Source organism: Carcharodon carcharias, chromosome 6 (genome assembly GCF_017639515.1).
Source record: "Carcharodon carcharias isolate sCarCar2 chromosome 6, sCarCar2.pri, whole genome shotgun sequence".
Lineage (NCBI taxonomy): Eukaryota > Metazoa > Chordata > Chondrichthyes > Lamniformes > Lamnidae > Carcharodon > Carcharodon carcharias.
The window spans coordinates 54,789,044-54,807,433 of NC_054472.1; the positions used below are offsets into that span (position 1 = coordinate 54,789,044).

Below are 18,390 nucleotides of genomic sequence, written 5' to 3' on the forward strand. Positions count from 1 at the left end.
TGCAGGATATTTTCCCAATTGCTGCTATGATAGATGCAGAATTGTTGCCCATTTGGATATACACTTGCTGCAAATTTTCAGTGATCGTTTACTACTTCAAAATTAAAATTTAATTTGCAAAGCAGTTTGTATAAATGCGTTTGGTTTAATTTAAAAGAAAACACCCTTTCTGTCATACAGAACACTCTGACGGCGAATCGCTGTTTTATATCATCAGCCCAAGGGACATTGTTGTGGCAAAGGAACGGGACCAAGATGACCATATTGAATGGCTACTTGGAAAAAAGAAGTATGAAGTAGGTTTTCTTTTCCTTTACTTTTATTCCTATGTATCAAAATGATGACAAAAGCTGTTTTTTAATGCTGGATTCTGAAATGGCTAGTCAATTTTTCTTTTTTCTTTTTGTGTTTTAGGAAGCTATGATGGCAGCTGAAATTAGCCAGAAGAATATAAAAAGACATAATATACTGGTAACTCAAGCATGTGGTACTAAATAACAACACTTGCATTTATACTTTTAAAGTAGTTAAATATCCTAAGGTGCTTCATAAGAATATTATAAAGCAAAATTTGAGAGCAAGCCAAATCAAAAGATATTAGGGAAAATTATCAAAAACTCGGTCAAAGGGGTAGATTTTAAGGAGTGTCTTAAAGGAGGAAAGAGTGAGGTAAAAAGTCTTAGGGGGAGATATTCCAGTGTTTAGGGCTTTGGCAGTTAAAAGCACAGCCACCAACTTAGCAGTTTAAATTGGGGGTGCTCAAGTGGCCGTAATTAGAGCAGCACAGATATCTCAAAAGGTTGTGGGGCTGGATGAGATTTCAGAGATAGGGAGGGGCAAGGCCATGGTTGAGAATTTTAAATTTGGCTCCGGATAATGCAATGCATCAATGTAGGTCAGTAGGCACAGGAGTGGGGCTTGACGTGAGTTAGGACATAGGCTACAGAATTTTGGATAACCTTAAGTTTATTAAGGATAGAATGTAGAAGGCCGATATTGGAGCACGGAAATTTAGAGGTACCAAAGGCAAGGCTGAGGAGTTCGGTACCAGATGAGCTGAGGCAGGGGAGGAGTCGACAGATGTTATGGGAGTGGAAATAGGCAGTCTTATTGATAGTACAGATATGTGGTTGGAAGTTCATCTCGAGGGGTCCAGTATGACACCAAGATTGTGAACAGCCTGATTCATCCTCAGACATTTTCCAGGATAGGGATAGATTCGGTGGGTGGCAAGCAAAGTTTGTGGTGGGAACAGAAAACAGTGCCTTGGTTCTTCCCAATATTTAGTTGGAGAAAAGTTCTGCTCATCCAGTATTGGATGTTGGACAAACAATTTGAATCACAGAATCTTTACAGCACAGAAGGAGGCCAGAGTTGAAGGAGTTAATGATGAAGTAGAGTTTGGTGTTTCCAGCATACATGTGGAAACTCCTGCATTTTTGGAAGATGTTGCTGAATGGCAGCATACAGATGAGAAATAGGAGGAGGGCAAGGATAGATCCTTGGGGAATACCAGAGATAGAGGTATGGGAGCTGGGAGACACCAGAGGTAACAGCTTACGAGTTAAAAGAGAAGGCATTACAGTTTACTTGGGCTACAACTGGAATTTGTCACAATATTTGATGTATTTGGCACAAAGCTGAGCTTTATCGTTCAGTGGAATTTCACATTATGAACAGAGATTTTATGGGCCATTCGGGGGTGAAAGCCCCCATTTAATACCCCCATTTAATACTAAGGGCAGTGGAAACCTGGAGTTCTCTCCCCAAGAACGCTGTGGAAGCTATGTTAGCTGAAGTTTTCAAGGCAGAGGTTTACAGATGTTTATAAGGAAAGGATATGGATCAAAGGCTAGAAATTAGCTCTGAGGTACACAGCAGTCAAATTCTAATGAAATGGCTGAACAGGCTTGAGGGGCTACTCGAATAGCCTACTCCTTTTCCAATGTAAATGGGAGAGGAGCAGAGAACGCAGGTGATTTGACCCCCCTCCCCCAACCCATTGTGACCACTGTCATTCAATAGGCCACAGCTAAAGAGTATCAGAAGATGGAAACTTGAAGGTAATTGTGAGCGAGTAGGCGGTGCATTCTAAATGATATTCAAGTATCTGGTCAACAATAGATAATAATGTGTCACATTGAAATATGTCAGTATAGAATTAAATATCTGTTTTGATGGCCTTTCATTTTGTAGGATATTGGCAGAGCCTATGTAAACTACCTGGTGGACAAAGGAGACTATCATGGAGCTGCAAGGTAATGCATGTTAACATATTTTTAAAGATTGCCTTGAAGGAAATTTCATGGTTTTTTTAATGTTTGCACCGTTGTCTTCTAGAAAATGTCAGAAGATTCTTGGCAAAAACATGGATCTCTGGGAAAATGAAGTGTACCGATTTAAAAAGATAGGGCAACTTAAAGTAAGTACAGCGTATGTGGCGTTGTGATGCCTAATAGAGTGGTAATGGCTCATTGTAAGAAACTTCTGTAAATGAGTAGCAAACCTCTAAAATCCATTTCCTTGGAAAATTTCAGGTTTTATATAATTTGCCTTTTTGAGTTTCTTTTTGTGTCAACATAAAACCAAATTTAAAAGTTGGAGCTTGGTGGTGCAGTGAAGTGAAATGCAACCAAGCAGCAGGATGCAGGTTTAATTCACTGAGTTACTGAGAATTAAACCTTAAACTGCTTTTGTATTGATGTTCCATAGTTGATTCCTGTAGTTTGTATCTTCAGCAGTCAGCAGCTAGATGAATGTAGAACTTTTACATTTTTTACCCTTCTCACAAATGCACGCTGCTAATTGTGGACATTAAGTCGTGAAGTCACTATTGTGCACTGGACACCACATGGACAGCTTACTCTCCTCATGCCTGGCTCTGATACAAAAGCAGCTTACGTTGTAAGAAATCCTGGGCACAGGAACCTTCTTCATTGCGTGCAGGGGGAGGAAAAGATAATCAATGAAGAAACTCCACAGAGATACATTTGTGGTAATTTGGGGCCCATTAAAAGTAACTTTATTAATAGAACAGTGGTAAGGCATCGCCCCACTCTCTGATATAGTCTACAAATGAGACCAGAAATCCCAGCAGCAAATAAACGTGTACAAGCCTTAAAAATTAAAGTACTCCGCTGTTATTTTTCATCCACGATGTTCTGATATATTTTCCAATTGAGGAGTTTGTAAGACTCCCTTCAAATCCGAAAATGACTGAAAGGACACATTCAGCATGTATTGCTGAGCTAAAAGATGGTAAATGCTGGCAAAGTATCTGCAAAATAGTAAAGGTAGATCAATGCTTCGGGTTGCTTCTGCAGATCTAAAACTTGGAGAGAAGCGGGACCTTTTACAGGGGCCTTAATATAATTAAGAGAGGATGCAACAAGGCAAAACACAGATATGTGTTTGGAAGCTCATCTCTGGGACAAGTATAACACCGAGGTTGCAAACAATCTGGTTCAACATCAGACAGTTGCCAGGCAGAGGGATAGAGCAGCTTGATAGGGAACAAAGTTAGTCACCGGGACTGAAAAACCATGACTTTGGTCTTCCCAATGTTTATTTGGAGGAAATTTCTGTTCATCAGTACTGAACATCAGGCAATTTAGACCCAGTGAAAGGGTTGAGAAAGGTTGTGGTGCTGTGAAGTTGGATGTTGTCAATGCAAATGTGGAAACGGACGCCATGTTTTCAGATGAACCCACTGAGAGGCAGCATGTAAATGAGAAATAGGAAAGGTATGTACTGAGGGATGTAGTAAAGCTTGGGGCACCTGCCACAGGTGCAATGGGAAAAGATCGCCTTCTAAGGCCGTTCAGCCATAGTACACTGAGGGGAAACAATGTAAAACCGCACGGTTGTATGCCTGACATGGAATACATATTGCAAATGTGAAGAATATTGAAAATGTATTGAGACGCCTGAGAGTGCAACATGCTGTCTGGAGAAAAGTTGAATTCTGTTTCACCTTCTGTAATATTTCATTTGAAATATGTTGCCTTTGGACTATATGCCTGATATGGAATGTATATTGTGAATATCAAGAGTATTGCAGTTGTATTGAGGCACCTCAAAGTGGAACAGGCTGTATGGCTTTTGACCCAACAACAGTAAAGGAATAGCAATATGGTTCTGAGTCAGGTTAGTGCGTAGGCTTAAGCTGATCAGTGGCAAGTGTTACAGATAGGGGAGACAGACTGAAGCCCCCTAATTCTTCTACCCTGCTCTCTGTAATCTGTGTGATTTAATTTATATAAGGCTGAGGTCCAAACCCCCATTTGTGTGTAGTCAGTTTTTACAGAGTCACAAGCAGCAGACTTTCATGGATTTTTAAAACCAGGAGCATTATTTATTCATGAGCATTTTTTCCAGAAAAGTTTACCGCTACTTTACACACACCGCATACACACAAAGAAGATATAGTAAAAGAAAGGAATTTCACTTCTACGAATGTTAAAACCAAACAGAATAGTTAACAGTTCACACGTTTGTAAGAGTCCAATATTGGGGCTTTCCACTCAGGAACTGAAGTTTGGATGAGCCCAGATTTTGTGGAGTTTCTCCGGAATGAGAGATGCACAGCAAGCAGAGTAGACAGCCTTGATACGCTTATAGCCAGAGAACCAGTTTCCTTTTTTTCAGGCAACTCTGGATCTTTTGGAAACAGACTTTCAAGGAGGCTTTAAAACTTTAAGTCTTGTGGCTTGGTAGAAGGCGAGATGTTATAGCCAGATCCCTTCTAATGTTACTCTGCATTCTGCTGCAAAAAGCAAACAGGGCTTATATGTTATAACCGCAGTCGATGTTGTTTGCTGAGCAAGCCAAATCCCAGAAGGAAACTTGCCTTACTAATCATAACCTTTTTTTTGCATTCTGAAAATGAGAAAAAACCTACTGATCCCAGAAGCATAGAATTCCAGTAACACTTCTGGGATTTTAAAAATTAAAAGATTTATTAACAAGAAGAAAAGAAAACTTAAGCATATAGGATTAAAATTACAATTATACAGTTAAAATAGTCTGACAAAACCTCCCCAAAAGAACCCACTTGATCAGAACATAAAAGTAAACGCCTTCTTGGCAACACTCTCTTATAGATTTATAGCTGTAAAAGTCCAGTAATATTACCCAAGACATAACTGCTGTCACTTTAGTAAAGGTATATCAAATGACTTCTCACTCACTTCCACTCTGCTTTGGAAATCAAAGAATATGCGGGAACAAGATTGCTTTCTGAAACAAAAACTTTCCTGGTTTCTGGATGGCTGCTTCAGATTTCACAACTTCTCTCAACACTGAGCTGGTCTCAGGATGCCTCCCCCACACAGCCAACACAACTCAGCACAACTCAAACATATTTTTTTAAATATCTTCTTTCCCTTTCATCTTCGATTCCCTTGTCCTCAGCATGTCTTTAAATTCCACTTTTCCAAAATATAAATATTTCATGTTTTCCTATTGCCTCCCCTTTCAGGTCGAATACAATTTAATAACCTTCCCTTGTTGACTTATGAAAGCTTTGCAAGTTATAAAAGCCCCTTACTCCCCTTTGAAACTTAACAGCTGAAAATCTATCTCTTAATGCAAATTTGTAAACCTAATCTATTTACTTATAAACCCATTTTACCATGGCTTCTCATTACAAATGCATGCATCTAGCACCTTTACCTTTCATCTCTCAGTTCCCACAGGCAAGTGACATCCGAGAAATAGCTGTAAATCAGCAATTGGAAGGGAGGAAGGAACTCTGGAAAATTATAGTCACCAGGGAAGTGGTGCTGAGCAAATTGTTGGAGCTGCAGGCTAACAAATCCCTGGTCCTAATGGACTTCATCCTAGGGTCTTAAAAGAAGTGGCTAGTGAGATAGTTGATGGGTTGGTTTTAATTTTCCAAAACTCCCTGGATTCGGGTAAGACACCATTAGATTGGGAAATAGCAAATGTAACTCCTTTATTCAAAAAGGGAGGGAGACAGGAAGCAGGAAACTAGGAACCAGTTAGCTTAACGTCTGTCATAGGGAAAATGTAAAGATGTTATGGCAAGGCGCTTAGAAAAATTCAAGTCAATCAGGCAGAGTCAACATGGCTTCGTAAAGGAAAAATCATGTTTGACCAATTTATTGGAGTTCTTTGAAGGAGTTACATGCTGTGGATAAAGGAGTGGATGCACTTAGATTTCCAGAAGGCATTTGATAAGGTGCCACATCAAAGGTTATTGTGGAAAATAAAAGCTCATGGTGTAGGTATTTGCATGGATAGAAGATTGGCTAGCTAACAGGAAACAGGGTAGCCATTAATGGATCTTTTTCTGGTTGACGGGATATAACGAGTGGTGTGCTACTGGGATCAGTTCTGGGGCTTCAACTTTTTATAATCTATATAAATGATTTGAATGAAGGGACAGAATGTATGGTTGCTAAATTTGCTGATGATACAAAGGTAGGTAGGAAAGTAAATTGCGAAGAGGACTTAGGCTACAAGGAGACATAAATAGGTTAAGTGAGTAGGCAAAGGTCTGGTAAATGGAGTATATTGTGGGAAAATGAAATTTTCCATTTTGGCAGGAAGAATAAAAAAGAAACATATTATCTAAATGGTGAGAGATTTTAAAGCTTTGAGAATCAGAGGGACCTGTGTGTCCTAGTGCATGAATCACAAAAGGCTCAAATGCAGGTACAGCAGGTAATTAGGAAAGCTTGTAGAATGTCATTGTTTATTGTGAGGGAATTGAATGTAATAGTAGGGAGTTTATGCTTCAGTTGTACAGGACACTGGTGAGACTAGATCTGGGTACTGTGTACAGTATTGGTCACCTTATTTAAGGAAGGATGTAAATACTTTAGAAGCAGTTCAGAGAAGGTTTACCAGACTAATACCAGGAATGGGCAGGTTGTCTTATGAGGAAAGGTTGGACAGGCGAGGCTTGTACCTGCTGGAGTTTAGAAGAGTAAGAGGCGACTTGATTGAAAATTATATGATCCTGAGAGGTCTTGACAGGGTGGATGTGGAGAGGATGTTTCCTCCTCTGGGAGAATCTAGAACTAGGGGTCACTGTTTAAAAATAAGGGGTCACCAATTTAAGACAAAGACGAGAAGAAATGTTTTTCTCTCAGATGGTCATGAGCCTTTGGAACTCCCTTCCTCAAAAGACTGTGGAAGCAGAGCCTTTGACTGTTTTCAAGGCAGAGGTAGATAGATTCTTGATAAATAAGGGAGTGAAAGGATATCTGGGGTAGGCAGGAGGTTATAGTCAGATCAGCTGTGACCTTATTGAATAGCAGAGCAAGCTCGAAGGGCAGGGTGGCCTACTCCTGCTCCTAACTCATATGTTTGTATTAAATATTCGCTCCCTCCGCCACTGGAGTACAGTGGCAACAGTGTGTATCGTCTGTAAGATGCATTGAAGGAGACTCAGTGAGTTCCTGCAACAGCACCTTCCAAACCCATGACCTTTACTTAACATAAGAGCTAGGAGCAGGAGTAGGTAATTCAGCCCTCGAGCCTGCCCCAGCATTAATATGATCAAAGCTGATCTCGTTTCGGCCTCAACTCCAATTTCCTGCCCTCTCCCCATAATCTTTCAACCAGTTACCAATTAAAAACCTGTCTATCTCCTCCTCAAATTTATTCAGTGTCCCAGCATCCACTGCACTCTGAGGTAGTGAATTCCACAGATTCACGACCCTTTGAGAAAAGTAATTCGTCCACATCTCTGATTTAAATCTACCACCCCTTAGCCTAAAACTATGGCCTCTCGTTCTAGAATGCCCCACAGGGGAAACATCTGCTCCACGTCTATTTTGTCTATCCCCTTTAGCATCTTATATACCTCAATTAGATCTCCTCTCATCCTTCTAAACTCTAGTGAGTATAGGCCTAAACTGCTCAATCTCTCCTGATGAGACAAGCCCCGCATATCTGGAATCAATCAACCTCCTCTGAACCGCCTCCAATGCAACTACATCCTTCCTCAAGTAAGGGGACCAAAACTGTTCACAGTACTTATGGTGCGGTCTCACCAATGCCTAAGAAGGGCAAAAGCAGCAGATGCATGGGACCACCACCACCTGCAGGTTCCTCTCCAAGCCATACACCATCCTGACTTGGAACTATATTGCTGTTCCTTCACTGGCTGAATCAATGTCCTGGAACTCCCTTCCTCCCGACTCCTGATGGACTTCAGCGGTTTAAGAAGGTGGCTCACCACCACTTCCTCAAGGACAGTTAGGATGAAACAGCAAATGCTGGCCTTGCCAGGAATGCTCACACCCCCTGAAAGGATAAAGATAAAAGCTGCCCCTGCTACCAGTGTCAGCTCAAGCTCACTTGTGAGGCATGAATCACCAAGTGAAAACACAGCTGTCAAATTGAAGCCACTGTCTAATTGGGGTATTTGCACAAACCCAAGGTATATACAACTCCCAGAAAAAATGTGTAGAGAGGGAAAGAAAGCTAGAGAGAGAAAAAGAACTATTGCCAAACAGATTCTTAAGCAATTTTCAAACTTAGAATTAACTGGATAAAACAAGAAAAGCAGCCACCTCTGTTCAAAAGGTGACCATCTCTATCTGCATAAACACTGACCAAAATGAACAGCAAGGATTAATTCAATCCAGCATCGATGTATTAAAGATAAGCATGTCACTCTGGTGATCCAAACTTGGTGCTGAGAAGGCTAATTTAGAAATGTACTACAATCCAAATTGTCAGGGCATGTAAAACAGGGCTATTTATTGACAGGCACCTCAGCTGTTCATGCAAAAAACATTCTCTGAGTTGTCTCTAAGTTCCTTTAACAATAATCATCATTAATGTCATGCTGTACCCAGATTTTAGATGTGATCTTTAGAAAGTCTACCTTACCACCAGTGAATCCAAAACATTTGAGGAATTAGTGTTAATAACTGTTAAATCTGCTAATGTAATGCTTGTGAACATTCTTCCTGTGCAAAATGCGTTCAAAATTAGTGGTGTGGCAATTAACCAATGCCCCTTGAATAGTTTGAGGGGTTTACATCCATGAAACAAAGACAAATAATTGGAGGATCTCCAACAAAAGCACTTTACGGTTTTAGATAGCTATTTGTTCATAGCTTTTTTAACTGCAAACTATACTACAAACCCGAGTAGTACTGTTATGGCCAGAAAGAAGAAACATTGTTCTGTGCTTTGGAAAGAATTTTAAATTGAGATCTAATGCATCCTGTGTCCCCAAGATGGAACCACAAACAAACACAGTCCTTTCATCTAAACCTTAAGACAGAAGTTATAAGATTTACAGCCACCTTACATGAGGACTGTCAAGTATGACTAGACACAAAAAAAAAAGATTTTTGGCTTCACAGCTCTGGTGCAATCACATCTAGTAGGAGGCAAGAGAGCTTGATTTCCTTGGATGGAGTGAGCACTGAGTCCAAAGGAATGTTTCCTGCTCTGAATGGTCTTCGTCTCTTATAGCTTTATAACAATCAGCTCTGGCGGCCTCCTTTCTGAGTATACTGGTGCTGCAATTTCTCCTGTGTTGGGTGTAAAACTCTGTGCAAAACAGCCAGATACATTTCAGTTTCAAAGAGCTTGGGTACAAAATAAAAGAAAGGGATTAATTGTTTTTTTTTATCAGCTGTTGTCAAAATTCTTACACAATGATCTATGTACTTATACCAAGTTAACTTGTTCCTTTTAGGCAATTAGTCAGTACTTACCCAGAGGTGACCTACGCCTGAGGCCTGCTATATATGAAATGATCTTGTATGAGTTCTTGGAGAGTGATTACGAGGTATGGTGGTTTTTAATTCCTATGATGGTGCTGGTTCAGTAACTGAAGCGATTGAGCATTTAATTGCCAATTCCTGAGGTTATTTTAAGTCCCTGACTCCACTCACTCTCAATTGGGTTGGGTATATTTTGTCAGACTGTAGTTGTTCAGCAGTTTGGGAATATGACAGTCCACATAGCTTGTTACAGCATCCATAGCCCCATAACAGGTACAAATGCATTTGATTTTCAAAATAATACCCAGGGCAATGTGATTATTATCTGTGACAATGATTATTATCTATGTGGGGTGAATAGAGGAATACATGAATTATAAGTGACAGAACGTATGATCAGAGCTTTGTTTATGTGATGAGGAATGATTTGAGCCATACATGTGTTATAAGTGACATGGAGATGCAATCAGGACTATATTTGTGGTATATGTGACAAGGAGGTGTTAGAATCCTATCACTCAAGACTGAATTTTTCTTTTACAAAATGGAAGGACATGGCATGATCTGGACATTTGGATGCTAACCTGGGATTTTTTTTTTAATGGAAGGTCATAAGTTCACATTGGAACTGATAGCAAGCAGGCCTCTTCCGAGAAATCACCTGAGTAAGATCTGGTTGTTTTGTTTTGAACTGCTAGCACTTTAATTGATGGAGAGAAAAAACTGAAAAGGCTGGTAACTGGCTGCCAATCACATGGGTAAAAGGAAAAAAACTTGTGTTCCTGCTTGTTTTGAAGGCAATTTTGTTGGAGAACAAGTTGAGGAAGGAAGGCTACCCTAGCTGGTTCCTTCTTTTACCTTTACCTAAAATTGTGTGTGGCTATCAACCTGTAACCAGAGAACCCTCATCTGAGTGTAACTAGTCTGCATTTGGACCTGCAAAGCTGAGACCAGTTGGTGAGAACTTCCAGACACCCACCAGGGCCAGCGACCCGTCTTCACACAAGGGAACTCCAGGTCGACAGCATCAAGTTTCTGCGGACTTTATCCTTTATTTTATAACGTCCATCCTCCAAAGCCCTTCTCTGCAGAGATACTCTTTGTTTGTCTCTATGGGCTGAAATTTCTGGCTGGCGCGGTGGGGGGGCAAGCGGGCGGTGGTGGGTGCGTACCCAATCGCCACCTGCAATCGGGTCCACACCACCATTTTACACAGGCGGGCCAATTAAGGCCCACCCAGTGTGAATCGCAACTCCCAAGAACAGCAGGAGTGGGCAGGTGACGGTGGGTCTACAAAGACCACCGGGTCCAATGCTGACCCGGCGGCCTGTTTTAAAAAAGTTGCTGCAGCCTTTCAAAGGCTACAAATTATGGCCAGTGGAAGGGCCTCCCAGAGCGCTGCTGGTGAGTAGGCCAGGTAGGAGGGTAGGGCAGGGGGGCACCATGCCCCTCGTTTTCCCGATGATTGCCTTGCTGCCCTCTCATGGAGGTGGCAGCGTGGCAGGAGGTCCTGGTACCCCAGGGCAGGAGAAGGAGGCCGCCCCCCCCATGACCAAACGTGCCTGGGAGGAGGTTGTGGAGGTGGTGAGCTCCCGCGACATGGTGCGGTGCACCTGGATCCAGTGTTGCAAGTGCTTCAATGACCTGTTGTGCTCAGGAAGAGTGAGTACCATGTCGGTATTGGTCACTTAACCCAGCAGGTAGGCTTTCCCCCAGGCCTCCCCCCACTAAGTCTGAGTGTAGTGACTCATTGAATCATTGATGGCAAGTGTCCTTCGCTGGGTGGGCCAGCAGATATTGCCCATGCCAAGGTCACCCTGAGAGGCTGGTGAAGAGATGGGTTCTGTCCCAGCAGCAAGTGGTACACTGAGACCCACATGACTGTTTTGGGGGCAACCTGGAGGAGCTGCACCTAGGTGCAGAGCTGGAACTCCAGGACATGTCAAAGTCAGGGTGATGACATGCTCGGAGGGGAGCTTCAAAGTGGTGTGGCAGCGATCGATCTGCTGTCCTCTGCGCTCCACGTGCTTGCGCTTCCTTGCTATGGAAGGTTAGACTGTGTGGTGCCTGATGTGATGTGGCCAGCATTTGGCCAAGAGGGTGGAATGGGCTGGGGGGACAGGCCTAGTTTCTTTGTGTGACTGTTCAGCAGCAGCGGGGTGAGGAGGCTCTGGAGCCCTGCAATGTCCCACTCTGGTTGGGGTGGGCCATCCACGAAGAGAGTCCAGGTACAGTTAGCACCAATCAATGCTCTTCTCTCCTTTTCAGGAGAAGAATGCACATAATGCCGCCAAGCAGATGAGGACTGGCGGTGGATCAGCACACTTAGCGATTCTCAGCCGTTTCGAGCAAGAGGCCTTAAATTTGGAGAGGCACCATGCACCCATACCACTGGTGTTGGTGACGCTGGGGTGCCACAGGCAGGTATGTTTGCTCAGCAGTGAGGTCACCATTGTTCTCCCAGCAGCCATGGCAGTGCTGAATGTTCAGTGATTGAAGTTTGCAACATAGCTTGACCATGGCCATGGAAGAATGAGCGCACAATGATCTGAGGGACAGGGATGCACATTGACATTGTCTCCATGTTAACTGATCCAATGTCCTTGTTCTTCCTTTCAGCATCAGCGGAGCAGGGCCAGGAGGAGGAGCAACAGGGGTCCCCTCTCACACCTGAGGGCCCTGAAGTCTGACCAGTGTCACACCATCTCTGCCAGGCAGGCACCAGTGCAGATACTAGCACCTCGGTGGGAATTAAAACACCAGCTAGTGTATCGGGGCACAGCGGAAGGGCACTTCACAGTTGCTGAAGGAGCTGGCAGAGACAGAGTGCCCATGACACCAGCAGTTGGAGGACTGCAGTGGACCAGACACATGCTCAGTTGGTGCCTGCTGATGTGCCTTTGGAGTCATCCACAACGCAGCAAACGCAGGAACTGCAGCCGGATGTGCGGCAGCATCTGGTAGAGATACATGAAGCAATGCTTGGCTTGGTGTCTGTGGTGGAGGAGTCTACACAGACTATCACTGAAGCAATGAGCCTCATGTTCAAGCGCCATGCGTCCTCCATGGATAGAGTGGCGACTCTCGTGAAGAGGCTCTTCCAGGAGACCCATCAGGGCTTCCTGGTGATGCACTCGGACCTGCAAGCCCTCACATCAGCATTGACCTCAGCTGGTCAGTGTCAGTGTGGGAAATGGTCTGGGCACCAAGTTTCCTAGCTTGGTACCCATCCATCTATGGTGAACAGGGAGGTCCGAAGCAACCTAACGTCGGTGCAGCAGCTGCCTATCATCTCTGCGAGCTCCTTTCAGGGCGCTCCGGATGAGGGCGGTGGCTCCTCCGCCCTTCTCCCAGTGACTGTTGCATCTGATGAGGCTGTGACGACTGGGGAGATGCCAGCTGTGGAACTGGCAGCTCCCTCCCAGGCGGGGCCAGCAGAGGCTCCACAGGCCAGAGGACGCCTGCCGACGTCATTGAGGCCAACAGGACAGCAGAGTCAGCAGGCTGTCTCAGATGCTAGTCCCAGTGAGGGTTCAGCACCAAGATGTAGCACCCAAAAACGTAAACATAAGGCACCTTAGGCACACCACGAGTTTATTACTGGTGCTTTTGTGTTGGCCCGCAATGAGGTTTTTATGAGTTGGTGTGATTTTTAATACCTTTTTCATTTTGTTTCATTAAGTTTCTTTGTTTGCAAAAATAAATTCAGAAATGTCACCAGGGCTGAGGTTGCCTCTTTTGTTCTGTAGGTGGATGGTTTCCAATAATGCAATGTGTGCTTTGCGGGACAGTCAGCTTTATTAACAAGGACTTTAATGTTCCAACCCAGGCAAATTATGCACTTGTGTCTCGAATATGGAGCCTACAGCCCAGGCTTCTCCTGGAGGTCCATATGTGGTTTGCCAGCTGGAGGTTCGTTGGATTAAAGCCTCCTGGTTGTCCCTACCTTGCTGGAGTATGCCCTGGTCAGCATGTACTCTCAGCATTTCCCTGTGTGGTCATCCCCAGACTCACTGCTGGATTCATTGTGTGCATTCGCAGCCAATGCGTCTACATCTTTGTTGTCCACAGCATCCCCCTTTCCAACGCAAGATTGTGGAGAATGCAGCATGCAACCACTATCAGCGACATGTGATCTGGGGGGTACTGGAGTGTGCCCCCTAAGTAGCCTAGGCATCGAAAGCACATCTTGAAAAGACCAATGGCTCTCTTCACCACAGCCCTTGTGGAGGTGTGGTTCCTATTGTACCACTGCTCAGATTCTGTTCTTGGATCGCGGAGAGGCGTCATGAGCCACTGAAGAGCCCCGGCACCTGGGAGTGTCTGAGGATATAGGTGTCATGGGAGCTGCCTGGGTACCTTGCACAGACTTGTAGAATCAGCATCCTGTGATCTCACACTATCTGCACGTTCATGGAGTGGAAGCCCTTCCTGTTGACGAAGGCACCGGGCTCACCTGCTGGCGCCTTGATGGCCACATGTGTGCAATCTATAGCACCCTGGACGCGGGGGATGCCAGCAATGGCCGCAAAGCCTCTGACTCGCTGTGTCTGGACTGCCTCGTCCCAACGGTAGTGGATGAAGGTCAAAGGATGCCTGAACAGAGCATCTGTAACCTGCTTGACACAGGTGTGGAGAGCTGATCGGGAGACACCATAAGATTACCTACCGAGCCTTGGAAGGAGCCAGAGGCATAGAAGTTGAGGGCAGCTGTAACCTTTAGAGCCACTGGCATGGGGTGTCCACCTACACAGTTAGCGGAGATCTCAGGGCCAATCATCTGACAGATATAGTTGACTGACTCCCTTGAGAGATGGAGCCTCCTTTGGCACTGCACCTCAGACATATTGAGGTAGCTGCTTCGCCGCCTGGCAGCAGGATAGTGGCGTCTTCTGCAGCCCATTCTGCCTTGGACTACCTCTTGGCCCTGGACCCCTTGTGCCTGCGACTGTCCTCCCAAAGATGGCTCCCCTGGAGGCTGAATGTGCACTCCTGGCCTCCTCCCCCTTCTAGCCCTCCCTTCCTCCTCAAAGGAGGCGCCTCCAGTGGAGAGTTCAGCTCCCATTCCCAGGCTAAGGGAAAGCTTCCTGAAACATGCAGGCCCAAAAAAGATTCCTCACTACAGAGTGCTGACCTGAAGGTTGTGAGTCTAGACCAAGCAACTGGTATATGTTTTGAAGTATTGCAGATCACACAAGCAATTATCAGAAATTTTGAAACATCAATATTAGAGCACACTCACCACCCTACTGAGCCCTCTTATCCCACCCGTGGATGAGGTTTATACAAATGTGTCCTACCTGCCTGCCCATTACGCCCATGCGTCGACCCAAAGATTGCACGGGCGCTGAAAAGTCATGGTCAGTTGGAGCGTCAAGGACCTTAAATGGCCCGTTAATTAATGGCGGGAGAGCATCGCGTGCCTGTCTAACGAAATATCGCGATGGCGCGCGGTGAGGTTGGGGCACTCACCCGACATCACTGCGTGTCATTTTACGTATGTGTGTGCGGGGCCAGCCCCTGCACGCCAACGGGAAAATTCTGTCCTCTGTGTGTGCATGCGCACGCACTGGGAAAATTCTTTAGGAAGAGATGGAGAGTTATACTTCCTGATTACAATTGTCTGTTAACTAGTACTTGAAACTTGTTAAAAGAAGTTTTGTTTTAAAATAAATTAATCATTGAGTTTTTTGAAAGAAGCCTAGTCAAAAGTCTCTCCTGGGTACTAGAAGTATTAAGTACACAACTGGCCATTTAAACTAATGGTACGGCCTGTGGAGTAGTGGGGCTTGATCATTTGCACACTCCTCCCATCCCAGTCATAACAGAGAAGTGAGCAAGACATTATTATTAGAACTTGCATTTATATAGCGCCTTTAATGTAGAAAAGCTTCCCACAGTGTTTCACGAAGGCGTAATCAGTGAAAAATGGGTATTGAGTGAAAGAGGGCAAAACTAGGAGGGGGGCGACTAAAAGCTTGATCAAAAAGGTGTGTGTTGAAGAAGTGGAGTGGTTTAGGGAGAGAATTGCACATCAAAGGGCACAGGTGGCTGAAGTACAGTCAAAAGGAAAAGGTATGCATGAGAGGCCAGGATTAGAGGAATGGAGAGTTCATGGGGGATCATAGGGCTGGAGGAACACATAGGATGGTGCAAGGCCATTTAAACACAAGGATAAGAATTTTAAAACTGAAAGTGTTGGAGTAATTGGAGCCAATTAATGTCAGAAAATGTAGAGGTGATGGCTGAGCAGCTTTGGTGTGGGACAGGAGCCGGGCAGCAGAGTTTTTGATGAGCTAAAGTTAGTGTGTGGTGGGGGAGAAGCTATTCAGGCAAGCATTACAGTAGTTGAATCTGGAGGTGAAAAAGGCCTGGATGAGGATATCAGTAGCCAATATGCGAAGGCAGAAGCGAATGCAGCTAATGTTATGGAGGTGGAAGCAGACAGTCTTTGTGATGAAGAGGATATGGGGACAGAAGCTCAACTCTGGGTCAAATAGGCTGCCAAGGTTGAAAATAATTCACCTGAAACAGTGGCTGGAGAATGGGATGGGGTATGTGACAAAGATACAGGGTTATTGATGGGAATTGAAGTTGATGGCTTCATTCTTCCTATCTGTAGCCACTTAATTGAAGCTCAGGCAAAAATGGATGTCGGACAAGCCTGACAACATAGAGACAATGGAGCAATTGAGAGAGGTTCTATGGAAACATAACCAGGTATCATCAGCATACATTGAAAACTTGACATTGTATTCTTGGTTGATGCAATCAAGGAAAAATATGTAGATGAGGAAGAGGCCAAGGATATATCTTTGGGGAACTCCAGAGCTGTTGGTGTGTGGCAGAAAGAGATGCCATTACAATGTATTATATGTGACCAGTTGAAACTACTTGTGCATTACTGATGGAAACTCTTAGAGACAAGACATGAAGATGAATAATTTGGAGGGAAGATGGGCTAGTGTAAGAATTCTGCTGTTTGACATTTTTAAAGCACCAAAATTGTAATCACTTAAATATGTTTTCTCAATTGTGCTTCATTTAAAATTGGTGTAGGAATACTTTATGCATGACTGAAAATTGCTTTTGCAAGATGAAAAATTGTATAGGGAAATAGGTATATTTCTGGGTGGTTTTCTGTTCACTACGAAATATTTGGTATGTGTAAAATTGCCATGGAACATTCACATCAAACTCATTTTTGGTTAAAATGATGGCTAACAGGTGGGATTGTATTAATACAAAGGTCAATTATTTGTAACACTATTAAGAACAAAAAAATCTTTTATGCACATCAACATGCCTCAAAACACTTCACAACTAATGACATACTTTTGAAGTGTAGTCGCTGATGTAACATAGGAGACTTAGCAGCCAGTTTGCACATAGCAAGGTTCCCCAAATATCAATAAGTTAAATAACCAGATAATCTTGTGATTGTTAGTTGTGGGATAAATATTTGTCAGGACACTGGGGAGAACTCTTCTTCAACTAACACTGTGCAATTTTTACATTTTCATGAGAGGGCAAGCATTTTAGTTTTACATCTCATCTGACCAATGGCACCGCCAACTGTGTAGCACCCCCTTAGGAAATCTGCCAACCGAGATTATGTGCTCAAACTGTTGGAATGGGACTGGAATCCACAATATTTTGACTTTGGCTCAAGTGTTACCACTGAACCACGAGTGGCACCTATCATTTTACCGGTGTGCTAGGAGATATTGGGCTAATCTATTCCTTTAAAAACTACTGAAGTACTTTGTTTTCCTGAAGAAGATGATCTATATGCTTTCATATCACTCACTTAGAAGAGTGCCTCACTGGATTAACAGGCACTGTTCCCATTCAGTGTACATGTAATGCTTCTGATCTGTAATAGATGCATCATTTCAATATGATTGAGGTTTTCTCGCTAGTTGATCCAGCTCGTGTGCTGGAACCTAAGAAATTATAAACTTGAAATGAAACTTTACACTATAGTTTGGATCAAAAAAAAATGCAGCAACAATTCAATTCTAATCAGAAATAAATCTGAATATTCTCTCCAGGTCAATGACTAGATTTAGGATTTCTCCTAGAAGTGTTAAAATAGATTCACAGTCAAGCACCATTGTAATCAAATAAAGTTTGTTGAATTTAGATATTTGCGTGAAATCCATATTCTTGTCCAAGTAGTAGCTAGAGTGAAATTATGGGTGGAATTTTCCAGCCCCACTTGGAGCGTGAAGAAAGGCAGGAGGGAGAACTTAATCGCATGGGAGGCCAAAATTCAGATTCCCGACAATGGGTTAAGCTTTTGGTATTAAGATAGAAGAACGTTTCAGACGGGTTGACCTTCCCGACGCTAATGATCGGGAAGCCTTTTATATTCATTAGCATGCCATACATATTCATTAAAACCCCAGCCTGCCAGTATTACGTTTGCGGTCACAATCTTGTTAGTAATGAGTGAGAAAAATGTGCCTTCAGAAACCCGCCCATATGTAAGAGGCATGCACGAGGCCCCCCACCCCCATGACACTGACCGCTATCCGACTATTATCGTGGATCTGCCACCCTACCACAACACACTGCCCTGTCTCACTCTGACTGTTCCGTCCACTGTCCAGTACCTTCAGTTCAACCTCCAGGGCCCCATCGTCAACAGCAGCAACCATGATCCTGACCA

At 43.7% G+C, this 18,390-nt stretch overlaps 1 protein-coding gene across 2 annotated transcripts in view; it reads left to right on the forward strand.

Annotated features, from left to right (window-relative positions):
* The window catches only part of vps41 (VPS41 subunit of HOPS complex), a 255,020-nt gene that overhangs the window by 182,288 nt on the left and 54,342 nt on the right, over positions 1-18,390 (forward strand). For both annotated transcript variants that reach the window (XM_041189684.1, XM_041189685.1), the window contains exons 13-17: positions 181-296; positions 415-471; positions 2,197-2,258; positions 2,341-2,422; positions 9,689-9,781. In XM_041189684.1, coding sequence (XP_041045618.1) covers positions 181-296; positions 415-471; positions 2,197-2,258; positions 2,341-2,422; positions 9,689-9,781 — 410 coding nt within the window. The remainder of the gene's footprint in view (positions 1-180; positions 297-414; positions 472-2,196; positions 2,259-2,340; positions 2,423-9,688; positions 9,782-18,390) is intronic.